This window comes from Sinohyriopsis cumingii, chromosome 6 (assembly GCF_028554795.1).
Source record: "Sinohyriopsis cumingii isolate HCF-2022 chromosome 6, ASM2855479v2, whole genome shotgun sequence".
NCBI lineage: Eukaryota > Metazoa > Mollusca > Bivalvia > Unionida > Unionidae > Sinohyriopsis > Sinohyriopsis cumingii.
In genome coordinates this window covers 8,723,344-8,748,009 of record NC_142966.1, presented here as the reverse complement: position 1 = coordinate 8,748,009, position 24,666 = coordinate 8,723,344, and the positions used below count along the sequence as shown (strand labels likewise).

Sequence of the window (24,666 nt, the reverse complement as noted above, 5' to 3'; positions counted from 1 at the left end):
AGGTTTTGTCGACTGCCGTGTAGACACAAAAGAGTTCTCCTTATCTTTCCGACGGAGCAGCCCTATCCTGTGGGAAAGCCTGCTGAATTGTAGACCATAAAAGATTGCCATAGCTCATCATCCACAAAAACAGCACTTTTAAGGGCTACCCATTACTCTATAAAAGAAATACTTATTCAACTGCCAATGGTACTTTGGTCAGTTAGGAAAAAAATAGAAGTGCGTATATAAGCACTCCATTTCTTTATCTTGGTTAGAAGTGCATGTATAAGCATTCCGTTTCCGTAGCTTATCAAAATTTTAAATTAGTGATTGTCAGTAAAAGCTTGAGTGAGTTTTTCTTTTAAGTCCGCGCGATCCATGTTTCTTTTGGGGTAATGCTATCAGTAATGCAAGTTTTGGTAACAGGGGATATAAAGGGAGTGCTCGTCAGTCTGGCTACCCCTGTTGACGAGTAGCACAATCGCTAAGTTAATGGAAAGCCAGCCATAGACATTATGCACTCCGCTAAACGCCAGCCCGTACTTATTTCAAATCTAGTCCAGTTTTGCTAATGGACAATAAAAATACCAATAGTATGTTAGCCACCAGTGCAATTAGTTCAAATCATACAAGTCTCATACTTTTCCTCCTTCCTAAATAATCTATCGAATACTAGTACACAGTGCACATTAAAAAATTCCCGAATAGTCCTATTTAACTTATATGTCGAAACGTCATATAAAAGTTGTGTCACTGTTAGGTTTCATGACTTTTAAGTTTTGTTGTGATAGTCCAATGGATCAAGTTTGTTTCAGAAATAGTTTGTCAAGGAGGGAAACCAAGCCAAAATGGCTCCCTATTAAATAATAGGCAATCTTTTGAGCCCTAAAAGGGCCGTTTTCCTGCCAAAAGGTGCCCTGGCGCTCCTCCACTCTCACGATTGTTTCTCCACTCCTTGTTTCATTGCTCTTAATGTCGGGGAATAGGTAACCATGATGTGTGGCGATGTATGCAGTGGCTTCTGCCAGTTGGCTGAGGGGGTATCCGCTGAAGGCACGGTTGTAATATTGGGGGAGAACCCTGACCCCATATCCAGATTGTGCAGGTCTTGGTTTAAATGAGTCCAGGGATCTAGGTGTCCTGCTTTTTTGACATCATATAGTGCCTGGTCCAGTCCCTTTTCTGTGTACAGTCCCATTTCACTACTTATATATATATATATATATATATATATATATATATATATATATATATATATATATATATATATATATATGTATGTACGTATGTATGTATGTATGTTCCACCTTTTTAAACAAAATATCTTCCTAACTTGGCTTGTTATTTAAACTGTTTTTTTAGCTAAACACTATCATTTGATATATATGGGACTTTCCAAGTTTCAAATGATATCAACTGATTGATCGATGCACCTACAATACAGTCTTATACTTTGTATAAAGCTTGTATAGCACTATTTAGTGTGTTCTGTCAAGCGTACCAACATGAATCGAGATCCAGATAAGGGGTACTCCATATAATACGTACGCTTGGAGGGGAGGGGGTTGGGGTAGCCCAAAAGCATACGCGTGCGTGTGGGGGGGGGGGGGAGGATGGGGTCTACTGATAATGTACCTACGCATAGGAAACGGGAGAGTTGAAATCTCGATAACAATTTGTTTAATACGTAATCTTCTCGTTTGAATTTTAGCGGACACTAGATAAACTTTTTAAAGTTACGCAGCTTATTTCTTTGATACAACCAGACATTCAACGTCGGTGGACTATCTGTTTTGTCAAACTCGTTAGTATTATTAATCCTCGATCTTTTCTGTGTGGATTAAATATAGGCCGTTCTATAGAATCGGGGGTGGGGTCAAGCGTACTACGTAGGTGGGGGTGTAAGAAAGTATGCATGTGTACAAAAACGGGGGGGGGGGGAGGGGTCAAACATTGATAGATTTTGCGTACGTACTAAATCTGGGGTAGTATTCAGTTATTGATACCTTAAGGATAGGCACCTGTATTTTTACGTTTTTGAAGTTTGTCTCGTACATAGAAAAAGAAAACAAATAGAAGATGATTACAAAAGTGAAGTCTAGAAGGTACTAAGGAAAGCACAAATGTTTCAGAGGCATCAACTGGAACAATAATATGAATGCAGTGAGCCCCTCTCAGTTCCAGTTATTCATTTCTGTGTTTTTCCTTAACATGTTAATAATAATAATAATAATAATAATAATTCCGTAGACGAAGTATGACTGGAAACATGGTATGGCTGTATCGCGAATGTCAAATACATGGTTGAAAGCATTTTTTCAGAACATTGTGAACAATCGAAGGGCTAACGTACACTTAAACTGTTATTTGAGCTAAACACTCCCATATGATATATATGAGACTTTCTAAGTTTCAAATGATATCAACTGATTGGTCGATGCACCGACTATACAGTCTTATACTTCATTGTCATTGCATAAAGCCTAACACACTTGTTAAGTGTCATTTATTGTGTTCTGTCAAGAGTACCAACATGCATCGAGATCCAGGTAAGTGGTACGCCATATAATACGTACGCCAGGAAGGGGGGTGGGTGGGGTTTAGCCCAAATGCATACGTTTGTGTGTGTGTGGGGGGGCCTACTGATAATGTACCTACGCATATAAAACGGGAGAGTTGAAACCTCGATAATAATTTGTTTAATACGTAACCTTCTCGTTTTAATTTTAGGGGACACTAGACAAACTTTTTAAAGTTACGCAGCTTATTTCTTTGATGCAACCATACATTCAACGTCGGTGGACTATCTGTTTTATCAAACACGTTAGTATTATTAATCCTATATCGTTTCTGTATTGATTAAATATTGGCCGTTCTATAGAATGGGGGAGGGGTGTCAAGCGTACGTACGTAGGTGGGGGTGTAAGAAAGTACGCAAGTGTACAAAAAGGTGGGAGGGGTCAAACTTTGCCAGATTTTTGCGTACGTACTAAATGCTTGCCACCTATATTATCTGACTATATGTTTTATCAAACACGTTAGTATCATTAATCCTCGATTATTTCTGTGTGGATTAAATATAGGCCGTTCTATAGAATTGGGGAGTCAAGCGTATGTACGTAGGTGGGGTGTAAGAAAGTACGCATGTGTGCAAAAAGTGGGAAGGGGTCAAACTTTGCCAGATTTTTGCGTAAGTACTAAATGCTTGCCCCCAAAATAAAATTAACTGGTTACAGTCCTAATAGATACATGAAACTGTTATATGCCAGCAGAAGTTTCAGAACTAAAATTGTTTGTGCTGACAGGAAACTCGATAATGTATAATTATTCCTATTATGTCTTGAAGCCTAACACTGGTAAGGCATTTTTTCAGAACTTTGTGAGCAAGCGAAGGGCTAACATACACTTGTCAGATGTTATTTCACAACAAATATTATGACACAGAATAATTTTGGCTTTAGTTGTTAACTATTAAATCTTTCATATAAATTATTCCACTCATTATCAAGCTTAAACCTGCAAATTAATAAACAATTAATCAGATGCATTAATAGTATAAAGGAAAACGAATAATAATGTAGGTCAAGTTTGGATATTTTTGCTCGACTTATAAGGTTCAGGTTACATATTCACGTATATATATATATATATATATATATATATATATATATATATATATATATATATATATATTCAGTTTTTCAGTGTGATATGTGAAATAATAGGTCTAGAGGGAATTTCAAAACAAGGTATAATAATAGTTAAGCTATATTTTTAAAGGGAAAAACCATGCAAACTCGATATTTATTATACTGTCATATTGAATTGATGATAGGTTCTGAATATGCATAGCGTTTATTTCTTTCCCTCTCTTTCTCCATCCCTGTCTCTGTCTCTCTCTCTCTCACACACACACACACACACACTGACAACAACTCCGATGATAAATATAACGTTCTTGCCAGGATTATTTTACAAAATGTGAATCTGGACATTATCTGTGCATGTTTATATACATGAATCTCCAAATAAAGCCCGTTTTAATGATGTTAATAAACACTTTCGAAAAGGTAGAAAGATACTTAACAAAAGTTGACCGAATACCTTAAGACGATTATTTGCTACATTTAGGTATGCATATCGAATATTTAGTAGTGAACAAAGTCGTAATTTATGGAGTTTAAATAACTAAGTGTAAACTTGAAGTGATGTTTTGATGACAGAATTGCTATTTGTGAAGACGACTCTTGTTTGCTATTGCAAACATAGATTCCCTGAAATTAAAAGCACGTTGAAGACGATCAAGGTATGGAAACATTGTTAAAAATCTAACGTCTGTTCTCGCTGTCGAAATAGGTGGACAGTGTCATTGTGTTCACGTTCAAGAGTCAATTGTTTCCAAGTAACAGGGTCCAGGTATTTAGTGGTCTCTAATTACTTAGTTTTGATAGTAGGAACAATGGGAATAGAGGAGGATATGTATATAGTTTTTTTTTTTTTTGGGGGGGGGGGTGGCACCAGACAGATTCCCCCCCCCCGCCAGCCAAAGCTTGTAAATAGTTTGTGTATTTGTCTTCCCCTTAGGTGTGTTGCTTGTTTTATGTTATAGAATTTTGAATCAAATAATTAGAAATTTTGAGTAGGGTATTTCTATGTTCACTAGTGTATCTATAGAGTTGTTCATCCGAGAGTGATTTCTGTTATCCTCTCGGAATTCCTTCCCTGGTGTTTTTGTCGACCTTGCTAGGGTCTCCTACGTCCCGTGTTTGCTATGTGCGTATGCTATATGTTGGTGAGTGCTATATTATGTGTTCGTGTAGGGACAGCAGCTATATTAAATTCATTCTACCCAGTTGTCTCCTATAAGCGTTAGTGGTGGATTAATTTTGAATTTTGTCGAGGAATGTCATAAATTGCTTATTTGAAACCCTAGTGGTTCATATGTGTGCATTATTACTTTCTCGAATAGAAAAGGGTGCGGTATGCTCGAGGTAGGGTCTTTACTTCTTTATTTTGTGTATGTTTCCCATCTCGAGCATTTTCCTCCCTTATTTTATTTGCCCAAAAGTCTAAAAGTCTTTATGCATCAATTGCCTTCCCTTTCGGGGTATTTGCACAGTACTAGATTTTGTGCTAATGTTAGTAAAGAAGAAAAGTATATAATGGGTTGGGATTTAAAATGGTAGGTATCTCATAAAAGGTTGTGGTATTTTGTAATTTTACATCTTTTATTTTAGCCATATCATAAGGGTTCTTTTTCCGACTCTTTTCCGACATAGCCCCATGACGTCATTATCGATACTTCCCTCATGATAGGCTCTATTTCTTTTTTGTCTATGACTATAACTTGTCCACACATTTTCACGGTTGTAATTATGTATTCAGTTATTGTGTGTGTTGTATTTTCATTAAAATTTCCGTCAAGGTATAAAATATTTTGAGGTCTGTATGTATCGTTTTTCTGTATTTCTTGTATTACCTTTTCTCTACTTTCTTTTGTTTTTGTGCACTGTATTATTGTATGTGATTTTGTGTAAGGACATTTTTTACACAGCGGACACATTTGTGGTGCTCTGACCATATGTCGTCTCGCTGCTGCCTCTCCCGTCAACCATGCATCATGCATGTATTTGAAGCAGAGGCTTTGTATTTTTATGGGAGCCTAGTTTAGACCAGTGCCCCCATGCTCTTTTCCAATTTACATACGTTCTTTCTTTTCCTATTTTGCATGGTATTTTGCTTGTTATTTCCCTTACCCACCAATATGTCAATTTTTCTTCAATTTCCCATAATCCTTTGTTTTCCCTATATTTAAAAAGTAAATCTTTTATACTCCTAAACTTCCTTGGGCTCTCAAGCAATTTGGTTAGGTTGTTATTTCTATATATTTCTCTCCTATTTCTTAAAGTCAACCCAAACCAATATATGTATAATCCTTCCCATGGTAGTTTAGGGTCTGCATTTTTTAAAAAAAATCTATTAAGAATATTCGTAATTTTTAGTAATATCGGGCTTGGTATCCCTATCCCCCCCTCCTCCTTAGCTTTATACAAAGTTTCTTTATTGATATAATGCATTTTAGATCCCCAAATATAATTTATAATTTGTTTATCTATAATGTTTAATGTTCGGTTACTTATGTCAATCGACTTTAAAATGAAATTTATATTAGAGTGCATATACGTTTTTGAAACTTGGGCTCGTTCCATTATACATAAAGGCGTTAGTGCCCAGATATCAACATTTTTCCTTCTTTCCTTTTCCATTTTTTTGCACTTTTCTTTCTCTTCGTTTAGGCCAAAGTACACACCTAGTGCTTTAACCGTTTTTTTTTTCAATAATTGTGCTGGTAAACCTGAATGGTTACCTCGCCAGTTTCCTATTTCCAGAAAATCTGTTTTTTCCTGATTTATTTGCGATCCTGAAGCTTTTCCAAATTTTTCAAATTCCTTTCTTAAGTGTTTAAAGGAATTAGGATCTTCTATAAAGTTTGTACAATCGTCTGCATGCTGTAGCATTTTTACTTCTTCTTTTATATTTGGAACTTTTATACCAACTATTTCTTTATTCATTTTTATGCTGATGGCTAGCATTTCAATGGCTATTACGTATAATAACATAGATAGTGGGCATCCCTGCCTCACTGATCTTTGAATTTCGAATTTATCCGTCATCGCTCCGTTGACCTGCACTGTTGAGGTTACGTTGTTGTACAGTATTTTAGTCCATTTTCGGAAATTCTCTCCGAAGCCAATTTTTTTTTAAAACCTTTTGTATATAATTATGTTCTAATCTGTCAAAAGCTTTTTCTTGATCAAAGAGTACCATGGTGGCTCTTTTTCCACTTATTTGGACATAATCTATTATAGATCTTATACTGAGTATATTATTTTGTATGTCTCTGTTTTTTGGCCCGCATGTTTGGTTCATGTTAATTATTTTGTCCATTTCTTTTTTTCATTCTATTAGCTAAAATTTTACTTAGTATTTTGTAATCCATATTCAGGAGGGAGATGGGCCTCCAGTTTTTAAGTTCTTCTCTTTCCCCTTTCCCTTTGTATATTAAAATAATTACACCCTCCCTCATACTTTCTGACATATCTTTATTTCTTAGTAATATATGATCATATAACCATTCAAGTATTGGCGACAAATCCCCACAGAATTTCGTATAGAAGTCTGCACAGAGTCCATCTCCACCTGATGCTTTTCCTTTATTGGATGTTCGGATGCTTTCTATTATTTCTTCTTGCGAGATGAAATCATCACATAAGTCCTTATGTTCTGATGATATCATCTCGCATGGGATGTTACACAAGTATTCATCAATATTTTTATCGGAAATATGTGTTTTGTATAATGTTGAATAAAAATCTTTTATGTAATTCAAAATTTCTGTTTTATCTATAATTACTTTGTTATCTTTTGTTTTTAAACTCTCTAATACTTTCTCTCCCCTCCCCCTTCTTAGCTCCTCCCTTTTGTATAACCCCTCAGCTTTTTTATATATATTTGAGAATTTTCCTGCCCGAATTTCTGTCCCCCTCGTTTCTTCTTCAACTATTCCCTCTAATCTCTTTTTTAGTTTTGTTTCAAAGTCTTTTGTGTTTTCCTCTTGGAGTTGGAAATTTATAGCTGCTTTTTCCATTTTTAGTTTTGTGCTTCTAATTCGAGAGCGTTTAATTGCTATTTCCTTAAAACGTTTTTTAAACCTTCCCACTCTTTGATAATGTCCATGTTTCCTTTCTCTTTAAAATCCTTAATTTCCTTTTTTATCTCATTGGTAAAATTTTCGTCTTTTAAAAGTGCATTGTTTATCATCCATTTTCCTATTCCCCATTTTTTAAAATTTTTGAAAACCATCTTCATATAAATTAGTTTATGGTCTGATATTTTTAGGTCTGTTATTCCTGCTTCCCTATATTTTTTGTTATCATAATTAGTACAAAGAAATTTGTCCAAAGGAACCTCCTTATTAGATTTATAATAATAAGTATATTCCTTCCTAAGGATATTCAATCTTCTGTATATGTCTACAAATTTATGTTGAGATATGAAATTTTCCATTTCTTGTTTAATTCTTAAGTCGTTACTTGTCAGTTCCCCCTCCCTATCAATGTTTACGCCTATCCAGTTGAAATCTCCCCCTAAAATCACGTACTGCATCGTAAACTTTTCCATATATTTTGTGAGTTTTTCTAAGAACAATTTTTTATACTCTCTATTTGTCGGCATGTACACATTGATAAAATGTGTTTTTTCTATAATTATATGTAGTAATCTCCCTTTAAAGAATTTTCCTTCATCAATTCTTTCCCATTTAATAGCTCTTTTATTTTTAATTAGAGTGGCAACCCCCTACCCCCCCCCCCTTAACATCATTTCCTTCATAGTTATTTGTTACAATTATTCCATCCAAATGGTTTTCACATAAAGCCTTTATTTCAGCATTAAAACCGTTGTGTGTTTCTTTTAAAAAGAGTATGTCATACATTATATCTTTTGGAAAGTTAAGAATTTTGTCCTTGTTTATCCCATTAACATTAATAGATAGAATCTGAAAGTTCGTTCCTTCCATTTCTATCTCTCCCAGGTTGTCGCACTATATGGTTATACTTTCCTATTCTATTTTTTGTTTTATATTTATTTTGTTTTATATTATAAAAAATACTTTTGTCAGATGGATGGGGACACTGGTTCTCCCCCTCCCCCTCCCTCTGAATGTTGTGTGTAGTTTGTTTCCTGCATAGTACTGCTTGTTTCGATTGTTGTTTCCGTTTCTCTAGTATCACTTGTATCTTCCGTATTTTCATCCGTTCTTGTCTCCGTCTCATCTTCCTCATCATCATCTCCTGTTTCACTTTCCATGTCTGTTTTCATTTCTGTTTCTATTTCACTTCCCTCTATTTCATCTTTTTCTTTGTTCTTCTTATGTTGAATGCTCTTTTTCTTTAATTCTTCCGTCTCATTTTTCCTTTTAGTATTTGTACTCTTTTCGTGCGAGGATTCCGAGTCTGCTTTCCTCTTTTTCCTATTCCTTCTCGGGAGTGGGGTCGAAGTCAAAGGTGTAAACCCCGTGTCGTCACTTCCCTTGCTTCCAACTTCTTGTATTGATTCCTCATGTAGGACTTCAAATCCGTTTCTTAGCGGTATTTGTCTTTCCCTTGCTGGCGTGGTTATCTTCCCTAATTTACTGGGGCTTAAAATTTGCTCCCATTCAGGGGTTTTCTGTCCATCGGTTATTCTTGTGATATCTATCTCCGGGAGTGCTTGAGTTTCTTCTGTTTCTTTATCCTCTGATTGTTTACCTTCTTTAATATCCTTTATTAGATTTAGGATTTGTTGCTCATGGATCTCTTTTTGTTGTTGTTTTTGTTGTTGTTGTTGTTGTGTTTCCATCCTCTTTGGAGCTGCTTTGCTGGCATAAGTTGTTTTTGTTGCCCCGTCTGTTGTTCCTGTCAGTGGGCAATCTCTTGGCCCGTGGCCAGTTTGCAAACACATGGGGCAGGCCCTGTCTTTCTCCGAGCCTTTATACCAGCTTTTTAGGCGGAATCCCATCACGTAAAAGAAAATGGGGATTTTCTTAGTATCTTCTCTGCTCGTGTCATCATCATCATCATCAGTCTCATGACCTAGTGTGGTCGTTGAGGCACTGTGCTGCCGAAATCTGACCAGTTCCCTCCACTTGTCTCGAACATCTGCCAACGCCTGTGTCTCCGCAAAACTTTTCCTGGTCCATTCTGCGATGTTGTCAGTCCACTTTTTTCTCTGTCTTCCTCTCCTTCTGCCACCCTGGACGCTGCCCTGCAGGACTGTTGTGGATAGACTGTTGGCTCTAGTGACATGGCCATACCATTTCAGCTTTCTCTTTTTGACGGTGGTGAGGAGGTCCTCATATTGGCCTACTTCGCGCCTGATGGTGTTACGCACTTCTTCATTTGTGATGTGGTCCATGTAAGAGATGCCAAGGATGGTTCTGTAGCATCTCATTTCAAGTGACTGGATTCTTCGTTGTAATTCTGCTGTCAGGGTCCATGCCTCACATGAGTACAAAAAGATTGAGATGACAAGAGCTCGCACTAGTCTGATTTTAGTTTTCAGACAGATATTCTTGTCTCTCCAGATGGGTCTTAGCTTTGACAAAGCTGCCATTATTTGTGCTGCTCTTGACAAAATTTCTGCTCTTGATCCCTCTTCAGTGATTATGGAACCAAGATATTTGAACTGGCTCACTGTTTCCAGTTCATGTCCTCTGACTTTAATCTTGGCTCGTGTGCATTAGTCTATTGCCTGACTTGATTGGGGCGAAACCACATACTGTCGCCAACTTGTGTGTTATGATCTTGGCATTAAACTTCTTCTCTACTTTTGAGATAAGCACCTCATTTCCAACTTCATAAGGCAAACCCATTATATGAATCTCTGTAGTCCTTGGCTCAATGTCCCTTATAAATGGTTGTGTTTTGGTTACATATACCGTTATTCCCTTGATCTGCACCGTATCTGTCTCGATAAGGGGTGCACTCTGTTTAGGATATAACACCAGCTTGTTTATTCCTCCGTTTTGGAGGGCATCGATTTTTCCAATGTCTATTCCGAGAGTATTTAAGGCCATTAGGACCTCCCCCTGCCTTGGCATGGATATTGCACTGCCAAAATCTAAGGTTTGGCGTCCTTCTGGGTGGTCGGCATAGAACCTTGAGCCCACGACTCGTGTACGGAAATAGTTGCTAATCTTAGTGCCCCGCGGCATCGATATTGCAGCCATCGTGTCTGTGTCTGTGTCCATTGTTGTGAATTAGGCCGTTGAGCACAACTCAGTACTATAGGTTCCACACCACTGTTTTGTTTACACTAATTCTAAGGTCACTTATATAGATACCTGTATGTAATTTTAGGCGGACACCCTACTAATATTCCACAAGTAACCCCTTTATATACTACTTTAGCAACAAAGGATTGTTTACCCCTTGGGGGTAGGTGTGTATTTAGTCAGTTAAAGACTAAAAACAGGTGATATTTCTCAATCTTGTAGATTGCCTGCTAATCTCAGCTGGGATAATCACACGCAAAATACAGAATTGGAATATATGATTAATTACAAATGTATCATAGATGTTAGTACAATTACTTTTCTCACCAAAAGCTTCTCTAAAGTCTCTAGCGTTCTTGCTTTGTCCTTGCCATTTTCAGACCATGTATATAGGTTTCAACTTTTCAAACAAAATCTCTTCCTAACTTGGCTTGTTACTTAAACTGTTATTTGAGCTAAACACTCTCGTGTGATATATATGGGACTTTCCAAGTTTGAAATGCTGTCAACTGATTAGTCGATACACCTACAATACAGTCTTATACTTCCTAGTCGTTGTATAAAGCCTCAACCGCTTGTATGGCGTCATTTATTGTGTTCTGTCAAGCGTACCAACATGCATCGAGATCCAGGTAAGGGGAACTCCATATAATACGTACGCCTGGAAAGGGGGGGGGGTAGCCCAAATGCATATGCTTGTGTTGGTGGGGGGTCTACTGATAATGTACCTACGCATATGAAACGGGAGAGGTGAAACCTCGGTAATAATTTGTTCAATACGTAACCTTCTCGTTTGAATTTAGCAGACACTAGACAAACTTTTGAAAGTTACGCAGCTTATTTCTTTGATGCAACCATACATTCAACGTCGGTGGACTATCTGTTTTATCAAACACGTTAGTATTATTAATCCTCGATAGTTTCTGTATTGATTAAATATAGGCAGTTCTATAGAATTCGGGAGAGGGGGGGGGGTGGTGTCAAGTGAACGTACGTAGGTGGGTGGTGTAAGAAAGTACGCATGTGTACAAAAAGGGGGGAAGAGTCAAACCTTGCCAGATTTTTCCGCACGTACTAAATGCTTGCCCCCTAAATTATAATTAACTGGTTGTACTCGTAATAGAGACATAAAACTGTTATATGCCAGCAGAAGTTTTAGAACTAAAATTGTTTGTGCTGACAGGAAACTCGACAATGTATAATTATTCTTATTATGTCTTGAAGCCTAACACTGGCAAGGCATTTTTTCAGAACATCGTGAACAAGCGAAGGACTAACGTACACTTAAACTGTTATTTGAGCTAAACACTCCCATATGATATATATATGAGACTTTCTAAGTTTCAAATGATATCAACTGATTGGTCGATGCACCGACTATACAGTCTTATCCCAAATGCATACGCTTGTGTGGGGGGTGGGGGTGGTGTCTACTGATATTGTACGTACGCATAGGAAACGGGAGAGGTGAAACCTCGTTAGTTACTTGCTTAATACGTAACCTGCTCGTTTAAATTTTAGAGGACACAAACAAAATTTTGAAAGTTACGCAACTTATTTCTTTGATGCAAACAGATTTTCAACGTTGGTGGAATATGCTTTATGAAACACTTTAGTATTATTAATCCTCGATTGTTTCTGTGTGGATTAAATAGAGGCCGTTCTATACAATGGGGAGGGGTGGGTGGGTAATGCGTGCGTACGTAGGTGGTGGTGTAAGAAATTACGCATGTGTACAAAAAGGGGGGAGGGGTCAAACTTTGCCAGATTTTTTGCGTACGTACTAAATGCTTGCCCCTAAATTATAATTAATTGGTTGCATTCCTAATAGATACATAAAACTGTTACATGCCAGCAGAAGTTTTAGGAGTAAAATTGTTTGTGCTGACAGGAAACTCGATAATGTATAATTATTCCTATTATGTCTTGAAACCTAATACTGGTAAGGCATTTTTTTCAGAACACTGTGAACAAGCGAAGGGCTAACATACACTTGTCAGATGTTATTTCACAACAAATATTATGACCAGAATAATTTTGGCTTTAGTTGTTAACTATTAAATCTTTCATATAAATTATCCCACTCATTATCAAGCTTAAACCTGCAAATTAATAAACAATTAATCAGACGCATTAATGTTATAAAGAAAAATAAATAATAATGTAGGTCCAGTTTGGATATTTTTGCTCGACTTATAAGGTTCAGGTTACATTTTCACGTTCGTTTTATTTCGTTGTACTGTAATGCCATTCTAGGGTGTGTGATGCTATGAATATTGTCCAATATAATACGATAATGAATGTTTTTTTTTATTTACATTCAGTCTGAGTAAAAACGTGATATATATATATATATATATATATATATATATATATATATATATATATATATATATATATTTATATATATATATATATTCAGTTTTTCAGTGAAATATATGAAATAGTATGTCTAGAGGAAATTTCAAAACAAGGTATAATAATAGTTAAGCTATATTTTTAAAGGGAAAAACCATGCAAACTCGATATTTATTATGCTGTCATACTGAATTGATGATAGGTTCTGAATATGCATAGCGTTTATCTCTTTCCCTCTCTTTCTCCATCCCTGTCTCTGTCTCTGTCACCCTCTCTCTCTCTCTCTCCTCAACAACACCAATGACAAGCCTTACGTTCTTGTCGGAATTATTTCGCAAAACGTGAGCCTGGACATTGTGTGCATGTTTATATACAGGAATCTCCAAATAAAGCCCGTTTGAAAGATGTTAATAAACACTTTCAAAAAGGTAGAAAGATACTAAAACAAACGTTGACCGAATTCCTTAAGACGATTATTTGCTACATTTAGGTACGCATATCGAATATTTAGTAGTGAACAAAGTCGTAATTTATGGAGTTAAAATAGCTAATTGTAAACTTGAAGTGATGTTTAGATCACAGGATTGCTATTTGTGAAGACGACTCTTGTTTACTATTGCAAAATAAGATTCCCTGAAATTAAAAGCACGTTGAAGACGATCAAGGTATGGAAACATTGTTAAAAATCTAACGTCTGTTCTCGCTGTCGAAATATGTGCGTTTTAAGAGCATTTTTAAATGAGATCACAGTGTCATTGTGTTTAAGTTCAAGAGGTAATTCGTCACAGGTAACTGGGTCCTGATATTTAGTGGTCTATATTTACTTAGTCTTGATAGTAGGAACAATGGGAATAGAGGAGGGTATGTATCTAAAAGGGGTCTACATTTCAGTGAAGTCTAATATATATATTTTAGACAGAAGAAGACAATGAACTGGCAATTAAGAAAATTATTTTTGTTACTGTGTCGATCGGGTAACCATTGGATGGTAAAAAGCTGGTGAAGATGATTGTGGGGTAGTACTCGGTTATTGATACCCTAAGGATAGCCAGCTGTATGTTTACGTTTTGAAGTCTCTCTCTCTCGTACATAGTGAAACAAAATAAATAGATGATAATTGAAAGTCAAGTCTAGAAGGTACTAAGGAATGCACAAATGTTTTAGAAGCATCAACTGAAACAATACTATGAATGCAGTGGGGCGCCTTTCAGTTTCAGTTATGCAGTTCTGTGTTTGATCATGACATGTTAATAATAATAATAATAATAAAAATAACAATAATAATTCCGTAGACGACGTATGATTGGAACCATGGCATGTCTTTATCCCGAATGCACAATACATTGTTGAAACGTTTAGTACTATACCACGGTCAATAAACCACCACTTTTAAGGTCAAGAAATAAAAGTTATTATTAGTGTTGATACTTTTATTCTAAATTAGTAATCTAGTAATTGCAAAAAATAGAAGTAAATGTCCATCAGGTTGCATATCTAACAATGCCTCTTAAAGTTAGATTCTCTGTTTTTGTTGCAATTTATAAACTAATGCAGAATTTAATCTGGGAGTGCGATTATTGAAAAAGAGCATATCGAAAAGAATACATCAGGTTTATTTTTCTCTCGCATATCACAAACATGGCTCACGCATACATATATATGAAACGGTAAAACTCGACTGGACATCCTACCATGCACATTTTCGCAGAGTCTTTAACAGGTAAAAAATATTCTGGTCGCATTTATCGACTTCCAGCCTTTGAGGCAGAATATCTACTTATCTCAACGCGACTAAGAAGATCTTATGATGGCTATCGAAGGGGTAATCTTGAACGTTTAGATAAAAAAGTACATTTGGAGGAATTAAAAAAATGTTGCTTCCTAATTTGCTATATTTCTATAGGTTTATAAAACGTGTAGAAACTTTGCACTTCACATAAATTGTGTTCCTTACTTATTTTTCAATTATCAAATACTCAGTCTAAATGGGATGAAAATTTCGCCATATTTCATTTCTGTACATTTAAAGAGCTCATCACCCAAGGTTATGATCAACCTGTTGAATATCGTCAGCCTCAGATGTACGGGCAACTAGTTGGATACGGACATCTAGGTCAACCAAATATAATCACAACGCAGGGCAATGTAGCCTATGTAAGTTTTATATATATACATATATATATATATATATATATATATATATATATATATATATATATATAATATATATATATATATATACATGTGAGTGCGTTTGTGTGTCTGTGTGGGAGAGAGACACAGAGAGAGTTGCAGTAAAGGAGAAATTGTTTCATTGTCTCATTTTTACTTTTAATTTGTACGTTTTGTCACTAGCTCGAGATTTGCAAATATAACCTTAGCACTGTTGTTATGTATATTAAACGATTTAATGGTAAACGTCCCCCATACTGATAAAAATCCGATTTAAACATTTTATAAAATAGAAGATTCACATACAATATGAAGTACACTATGGATCATCCTCTTGGATCTAATAGACTTTATGTCTCTAAGCTTTTTGAAGAAATTTTAAGCTTTACTTCATTTATTGAACCGTACATTTGACTGTCAGTGTCACTATAATCACTATAATTGTTGGAAAAAAAAGATTTGAAACTGATGTAATTAGTTATTAAAAAGAGTTAATGTATGATTGTATCTATTGATTATAATATATATATATATATATATATATATATATATATATATATATATATGCCTTTTGTTCCACCTAATCGCTGTCATTTAAATCCTTTAATCGTTTTATATTTGTCATTATACTCTGTACGCAAAAATAATAATATTAATGATAATATTAACAATTATTATTATTATTATTATTAGTAGTAGTAGTAGTATTGTAACGAATACACTTATATTTTATATTGCATTTAGACACATGACCAAACTAAAATACATAAAATAAGGAAATAACATACTCGTCTCCTAAATAACAAAGTCTTCATTTTCAAACAGTGCATATCACATATTTATAAATATATAAATAAGCAATACTATTTTTATTCGTACTACTTTGCAATTACTCAATCAAAATAGGCATCCCAGAACACTGTGGTAGTATCAGTGGGAGAGCGACCACCCAATGGAATGGTGCTAGCGATCCTTGCATGCATCTTCTGTTTTTGGCCGACAGGTGTCTGTGCCATCATGTATGCCAATGAGGTATGTAAACTAATGATTAATGTCAGTATGTTGATCAGGACCCGGTTTCTCGTATGTAAACAGCATATGGCTAAATTGGTCCCTATCAATAGCTATGCTTTTAGTTCTTATTATCATAAAGGAGAAAAGAATAATTATTTTTTCAAGATATGTCTTGTCATTTTGTTGCGATTATTTGTTTTTTGTGAGATATAATCAGTTATTGTTTACCTATTTGATGAATTCGGTCTTAAATTTGTGTTTATTGTAACTGAAATTTGTTATATATGTGTGTGTATGAGAGAGAGAGAGAGAGAGAGAGAGAGAGAGAGAGAGAGAGAGAGAGAGAGAGAGAGAGATAGGCGGGGGATATGGGGTAAAAGATCTTGAACTGAGAAATAAAACAACCAATATTAATATTCTAGTCAGGGATATTCATTTACCCACGATGACCGGAACTTCCTGGCACGTTTCATATCATCATACTGGTTAATTTCTTTTAACAAAGGTTCCTTAGAGATGAAAACGTCATCAAGTTTATTGTTTGTGTCTCAATAAGAACGCGGACCCTTGTTATCAAATACATCAACCATAATGAAAGCAAGACTGTTTGTAATGATTTATTTTAAATTCACAAATGATGGATTTGTAAACACTTAGTAGATCCATTCTCTTGACAATTATCATAGAATGACATTGAAAATCGGCGATATGCATCCAAATAATTTTCAAGCCGACCTCTGGGATTGAGAACCGTTATTTTTATTCAGTTAATTGTCTACCAAGCTGTAAATATGTACATGTCTCATTTAATTGTCTACCAATAAATAAATATGTACATGTCTCATTTAATTGTCTACCAATAAATAAATATGTATATGTCTCATTTAATTGTCTACCAAGCTGTAAATATATATATGTCTCTTATAATTAATTTGGCATAATTTGGAATTTTAAATTTTATTCCGAACTTGTACTGTTTCGACTTGTGTCTGTAATTGTAGGATTATTTTGGGTTTTAATTCGAAATATCATAAGTTCTTCTTTCTTTTTCTCACTTTGTATTCTTGAGAGATGAACTATTTGTTGAATTTTATAAGCTCCTTGCTTTTCACTTTTTATGTTAACTATTTTAAGTTTATGGACTCGTTGTATGTATGTATGAATGTATGTATGTATGTATGTGTGCATGCATGCATGCATGCATGTATGTATGTATGTATGTATGTATGTATGTATGTATGTATGTATGTATGCATGTATGTATGTATGTATGTATGTATAACTAAATAGGAGGAAAATAAATTATGTACACATTTGTCATGATATATATTTCAACATGTATGGAGGTTCCTGTTTCCATACAGATCCCCCATCTACCCAGTCCAAAAATGAAACTTATTATTTAAGTTCAATAATATGAGACTTCACCCTCATATTGAAAAAAAGTCATGCAAAAGTAAAAATTTGTAAGAAGTTTAAAATGAATTGGTAAATAAAAACTTCAAATTGAGCTCATAAATATGCGCTGAACAGCTTCGGACATACTTTCAATATATGCATGTTTTACAGTCTGAACTCATTTTCATCTTTCTTTGGACGAAAACTCATTATTTATGTGAAACAGGTTCGAGCGTTAAAGATTGGTGTCCACTTTAAACTTAGTTGAGGATCAATGACGAAAGTTTTATTCCCCCCTTAAAACCACTCTCATGTACAGAACATACAGACGGGAGTAATTATGAAGAATCCGAGAATTATCGGGCTTAATAAGTTCGAATTTTTCCAATTCATTTTTACAAGTGTTTGTTCGTGTAGTATATGAAATATATAACAATTTATAATGTATATACGTATGGCGAATAACAATCCTTTCAAGTGAACTGGATCCAGCAAGGGATCACGTTTGTCAGGGATTGATTAAGATAAATGCAATAAACTGACAACGAACAGTGCGAAACTAGTATCTAGCTTGCATGAGTGCTTTCGACTCTTTAATGAGTCTTTTACAAAAGCAAATACAAAACAGGCAAGACAAGCAAGTAAAACAGAAAAACGGTTATGTTGCGAAGCTTTACGTTGCTGTTTTTACAGGAATTCAATCTTTCACTTGATTATGTTTCAACTAGTTATGTTCAGCTTGTTGCTGATACTAAACAATATTGGTATTGACCTAGGAAATTGTTGAGCCATAACGACATCTGTTATTTTATGTAAATTTATTTAAGCGCACATTATATCCCATATATTTTTATTGTTATAGTAGTCAGAGGCTATTAAGCAAATTTAGAGAATTATTTAAAAGAAAATGTGTCGGCTGCAAAAGATAATTTTATTTGTGCTTGGTTGTCTTTTTCTAATATTCTTGTTTTACACCGCTTGGTTTCAATGTTATAAGGCGGCGTAACCAGTAATATTCCCTTTTTTTCCTAATTCGGGGACTCCAGTTGGGGTTGTGAGCAATTACAATAAGTGTTATTTCACTGAAAGTGTGGCCAGGGGAGGCGAAGTGTTCTGCGAACTGGCTTCTGTGCAGCTTCTTTGGCATCCAATATATTAAAGAAATAAAATAACATGGCCTTTTGCAGTGTTGGTATTAAGCAATTTGATATGCCAATAGTATTGGTATATCAAATCGGGATTTGTCCATGGCGTATGAATATACATAATGAACATGTTTTTTTTTATAGCTATTATACTCTCTAAACATGGATATGAATTTCTTGGAATATTGCATTTAAAGCGGTAAAAATAACAAGAAAATTATTTTCATGTAAAAAATTGTTTATAGAAATTAACATTTTTATACAAAAAAATCAACCATACTCAGTCCAGGATATAAATATTATTGAGCTCCACCCTGTGTCGTCTGCTGTCATCTCTGTCAAAACTGCTGTTTCCAGTCAAAACTGCTGTTTCCAGTCTGCTGTTTTGGCAAAAATCAAACACTGCAACTCTGTGGAAAAAAGAAAACAATGACATCAGATAAGGAGCAAGATGATGAAGCAACATTTAATCTACTAAACTGTGAGTTAATTGGAGAGTTTGAAAGAGACACGGCTGAGACATTTGTAAACGAAAATGATCATTGTGTTAGGGAAGTCAGATTTGTACACCATGAGCATCTTGAGATACTGAAAATTATAAGAGTAAGCAGAATGCAAACACTTTAAAAAAAACAAAAAAAAAAACACTTTTTGATGAAAGGCTAGTGACAGAATTCTTGCAGTCAAAAAATGAATTCAGAAATTTACACAAGATACACCCATCTGAATTGGATCAGCACCTGGCCGGTTTTATACTCAGTGGTAGGAGAAAAGATGGATCTGAGTTTGAACCGAACAGCTTAAGAAGCATCATCGACTCCATTGATCGCCACCCAAAAATTAGAAATATGCAAGTACAATCATAAGAGAAAAGACACTAATTTTGCATTAACAAGGGAAGCTCTTCGGGCAAAGCAAACAGATTTAAATCTAAAGGAAAAGGAAATAAACCCAATCGGAGTCAACCGATGACAGACAAGAAATAAATACATTGTATAGCAAAACACTAATGGGGATGGAAAAAACTGAATCCATTGTTAACACATTGTAGTTTAACGACTCTGTGCATTTTGGTTTGAGGGGAGTTACTAAACATTACAATCGGAAATGGGGGGGGGGGGGATGTTACACTAAAGAAAGATGTGTTGGCCTCGAATATCTTGAACTCAATGAAAGGCAGACAAAAACAAGAACAGGAGAAAATGTCAAGGACATTAATCCTAAGATGTATGAAAACAAAAACAACAAAGAGAGAGATTCACTTGCTATCTACAAACGGTATGCTGAGCTAAGACCAGCAGACTTTGTCAACCTGAAGATCCTTTCTATATTCCGCCCAACACTATGTCAACCTCAGCGACAACCCCAAAATGGTTTAGGAAACAAGTCGTTGGAATTAACAAACTTGGATGCATCGTGACAAAAAGAAAGAAAAGGCAAATATTACAGAAAGAAAGAAATTAACAAACACTAGTAGCCGAAAGTACCTAATTCAGAAGTTTAGAGACAAAAACATTCCCCCAAATGATGTCATGCACATTTCAGGCCACAAAAATGTACAGTCTATAAACAGCTACTCAAAAATTAGTGACAAACAACAAAAGATGTACTCCAATTACCTGAGCAGCAACGGCCACCCAAGTAACGATGCTGTCAACCCCCAACCCCACAACAAAGAAATATCCAACTGTACAGCAACATACTGTAGTATATCAAGTTCCCAAATGTGTAATATTCAAAATAATCAAATTATCAGCAACCCATTCTACAGATCAAACATCGCCGTACAAAATATGTTCGTTATGAACCTCCCGCAAAACCTGAAAGAGATCCCTAACTGGGTCAACTTCTTTCAACAGGCGAATTCTCAAACAGGGCCCACACAGCGGAAACGTAGGAGATATATCGAAAGTGACAATGACAGTCAGTAGGAATATCGAAATATGGACATAAACGATATCAATGAAATGTGGTTAAGGTTAAATTGCTTAATTACCTCTTGTTACTTCATAATTTTGATGTTTCTGGCTCGAATCGTACTGTTGCTATAAACGCAAATGGCCGCCCAATTACTATACTTTATTAGGGTTGCCAGATACTTTTTTTCAATTACCGCACGTGTACCTTTAAAAAGCAGCACAAAACCGCCCAGTGTTTATATTAAAATCTGAAGAGTAAATAAGAACCAAATGTTATTAATTAGGTATCAGTCCAAACATTTATTTATCTGTAACTTCAAAGTATTCCTCAGGTAGAACGTCCTCGTCGTGATCAGCAGATTCAGTTGTCGCATATATTTTCGAATTGAAATTACTCAGCATTGCTATAGATGGGACAAATCCGTTGCAACAGATTCCGTTTCGCTTCATATAGCTTCGAATGCGTAAAAAAGCTTCCATCATGCCTTGCCCCATCCTGTTTCTTACTTTCTTTTTAATTAGATTCATTTGAGAGAAAGTTCTTTCGACGGCTGCATTACTGTAAGGCAACGCCAACAAAACATAAGGCGAAATGTCCCAGTTGTAGAAAGTCAAAAACTCGGCAAGCGTCCGTATGATTTGCTACAGTTATCCAAAACTGCTCAACTTCGTTATCGCTATAGTGTGGCCAAGAGATTAAACTTATTCACATCCACTGCTGCTCCAGGTCTTCCAAATTTCCCTTGTACAGAGGTAAAAAGAACAACTTGGACAACTGCGGGTTCTGTGCTCCAAGGACGACAGAAGGTGAGAGATCAGCCACAGATTCAAGCTGCTCAACATTTGCCATCAATATCTGACGCAGTTCCCTTAGTAGTTCCAACAGATAATGACGACAGCGCTCTTTTATTTGGTCTACCAAAGAGCACTCAATTTTCGAGTCGTGCAGCAGCAAGTTGAATTTAATGCCAAAGTTGATCGCTGCTAAAGGTAAATGGTTAGACCTGTTCTCTAGATCAAACGTTATTATTGCTCCCCACAACGGAAATGTGGATGGAATTAGAAGCGCGCTTCGTTCTTACGGTTCCGGAATATATAAAAAAATGAGGTATGTGAGATAACATCTATGGAGATACATCCATAATAATGGATTCATTAAGATTTTTAGATATTATCGTCACTAGCGCCAATTTGAAACTGAATGCGGAGAATTTAATAGCAATTTGATGCAGCCCAAATTACGGCGACACAAATCAGAAACCAGCCCAAAAATCCGCAACTCGCAATCTCAAAATTTTTCACGCAACCAAAAAGGAGCGTAGCTGGCAACTCTGATATTACTGTTCATGACAACAAACACTGCAAATTCAATGTTTGCATGCACATTATATAAAAAGTTGAATGTTACCTATCAGCTTTGTGTTTTCATTTCATTTAATATTGCTAAAAGAAACATATAGGAATTAATGTGAATGAAGTGTACACGAAATTATGAATCACTACAGAACTTCTTCTTTGAACGTACATACATACGCGGGGTTGTGAAGAGTTCACTCCCCTAAAGTTTTATCTCCCATATAGAATAAAACTTGTATGTGGTATAGATAACATATATGCATAACAAGTACCCTGTATAAATGATATACCACTCGTTGTATACATTTTTCATTAAAAGGAATCTCGGCCAAGCCTCGTTTCATTTTAATGAAAAAATTATACACCTCATGGTATATAATTGATACAGCGTACATAATATATATATATATATATATATATATATATATATATATATATATATATATATATATATATATATATATATATATAACGTTTTTTCCCTCCTGTCATCAACTTTGCTATCGCTTGATATATCTCGTTTCAGGCTAATACTGAGCTCAATACCAACGTGGCTTGGAGCAAATATAGAACGTCCAGGACACTTAGTATTGTTTCTATCATTGTGGGGGTCATTTGGATCGCAATTGCCACCTGGAGGATTGTGGAAGTGGCGAACTATTCAGCATCATACTACTCGAAAACGTACAACGGCTAACCAAGTAAAGAAGCAAAAAGTAAAACCGACTAGTGTAATAACAACCTGTTGGGATGAAAGATTTTATTTATTTGGGGTGACATTTACTGACTTTGGCAGACATCTGCAAATAGTAAATTGCATGTCATTTAACATCATGACAATAAAGGGACATGTTTGATTTTGGTGATGTGATGTGATTTGGATTTTAAACATAACTTTAGCAATATTTCAGTCATATCGCAAAGATGTCTGCATTGTGGCAGTTCATAGTGATGTCTATCACTGGGGCATTATGCATCAGGCATGTAGCACGATGTCCCACTCAGTGACATTATCCTGACATAATGGCCGACCAGTCATAACACTAACCTCTTAATGCTGAACGCCAAGCGAGGCATCAGTTAGTACCATTTTTGTAAGTCTCTGGTATGATTTGGCCGGGGATCGAACCCACGACTTCCCGCATCCAAGGCGGACGCTCTAACCACTAGGCCACCGTAGCGGTTTTGATTTAGTGAAAGTGTAACCCAAACTGTCACAGTTTATTCATCTGAAACGGATGATTGCTCAAAGTAATACAATATTCAAGTTTGGCATATTTGTGAGTATAATAATTTTGTGTGCAATAAATATGCAAGAACTTCATTTTTTCGATAATATTTTAATTTGCCTTCAAAATTATAACGAAATAACATCTTCGTCTAACAGCAAATAACTGTATTGTGTGTGTGTGTGTGTGTGTGTGTGTGTGTGTGTGTGTGATTGGATTTTAAACTGATTTTTAATGTGGCAGTTTATAGTTATGTCTAGCATTGAGTCATCATTCCGCAGACATATAGCATGATTTCTCACCCAGACACATTATTTTGACACCAGGCCCACCAGTCCTAACACTAAGCTCCTAATGCTGAGTGCCAAAAGAGGCAGTTGTTAGAAGCATTTTGTATAAGTCTTTGGCATGACTCGACCGGGGTTTGAACCCGCTACCTTCCTCATCAGAGGTGGTCTTCCAACCACTAGACCATCGGAGCGGTGTAAACTGAAATGTACAAACATACTTCTCATAAAGTACATAATCTGAACAGTTAGTCTGTGTAAATTGTATCAATGTACTTCTATTATATTTTAACATGTTAACATTTCATTTTCAGAATCTGATTAGGTGAGGATACTTAAAATACAGAATCCCCACACCAATACACAAGGATTTGTGAATGCCCAGTGAGAACTACGTAGCTTCTTGTATTCAAGTGTCGTTCAAAAGACAAGTGTTAGATATTAATTTGTATGTTCATTTTATTTCCATATATTAATAAATATAACTCAGTGCAAATAAAAATATATTGCTTTTGTGGGTGTATTTTAACCTCATTATTCCTAACGAAAGCAAATATATCGAAATATATCGAAATATGCGCATGCCTATAGCGCATAAACATACAATTAATCATACATATACACTAATATAACTGCATGTACAGAATATGTGTATATATATATATATATATATATATATATATATATATATATATATATATATACAAAACTATATAAAGATATATATTATGTGAAAGATATGTAGCAGAGCTGTTGTCATGATGTGTTATACATATATCTCCAATTTATATTACTAATTTTATTCCTCTGAGATTAGTTTGTGTATAACAGAAATGCAACGTAAACAATAATTAGCATTGGGATAAAAATAAATTAAGATAAATTTATAAGATCTGTAAAGACATAATATGTCAAGGAACAAATCTAAACCACTTCCAACTATCTTCTCTCCAGTCGACCTTCCGGACATGTTTGCAAATTTCTTCCGTGACA

At 35.3% G+C, this 24,666-nt stretch overlaps 1 protein-coding gene across 3 annotated transcripts; it reads left to right on the top strand.

The window, feature by feature from the left end:
- The first annotated feature begins 2,390 nt into the window (after positions 1-2,390).
- On the top strand, positions 2,391-24,186 carry LOC149796340 (uncharacterized). 3 transcript variants are annotated; one of them, XM_089961013.1, is made up of 5 exons: positions 2,391-2,531; positions 15,183-15,307; positions 16,232-16,357; positions 22,684-22,858; positions 23,988-24,186. In XM_089961013.1, the coding sequence occupies exons 1-4, from the start codon at positions 2,399-2,401 to the stop codon at positions 22,852-22,854; spliced, it is 555 nt and encodes a 184-aa protein (XP_089817139.1). In that variant the 5' UTR covers positions 2,391-2,398; the 3' UTR covers positions 22,855-22,858; positions 23,988-24,186. The 3 variants fall into 3 exon arrangements, with proteins under 3 accessions (XP_089817139.1, XP_089817138.1, XP_089817140.1); XM_089961012.1 differs by having other exon boundaries at positions 2,393-2,531; positions 22,684-22,873; XM_089961014.1 differs by lacking the exon at positions 2,391-2,531 and adding an exon at positions 11,295-11,427 and having other exon boundaries at positions 22,684-22,873.
- The last annotated feature ends 480 nt before the right edge of the window (positions 24,187-24,666 follow it).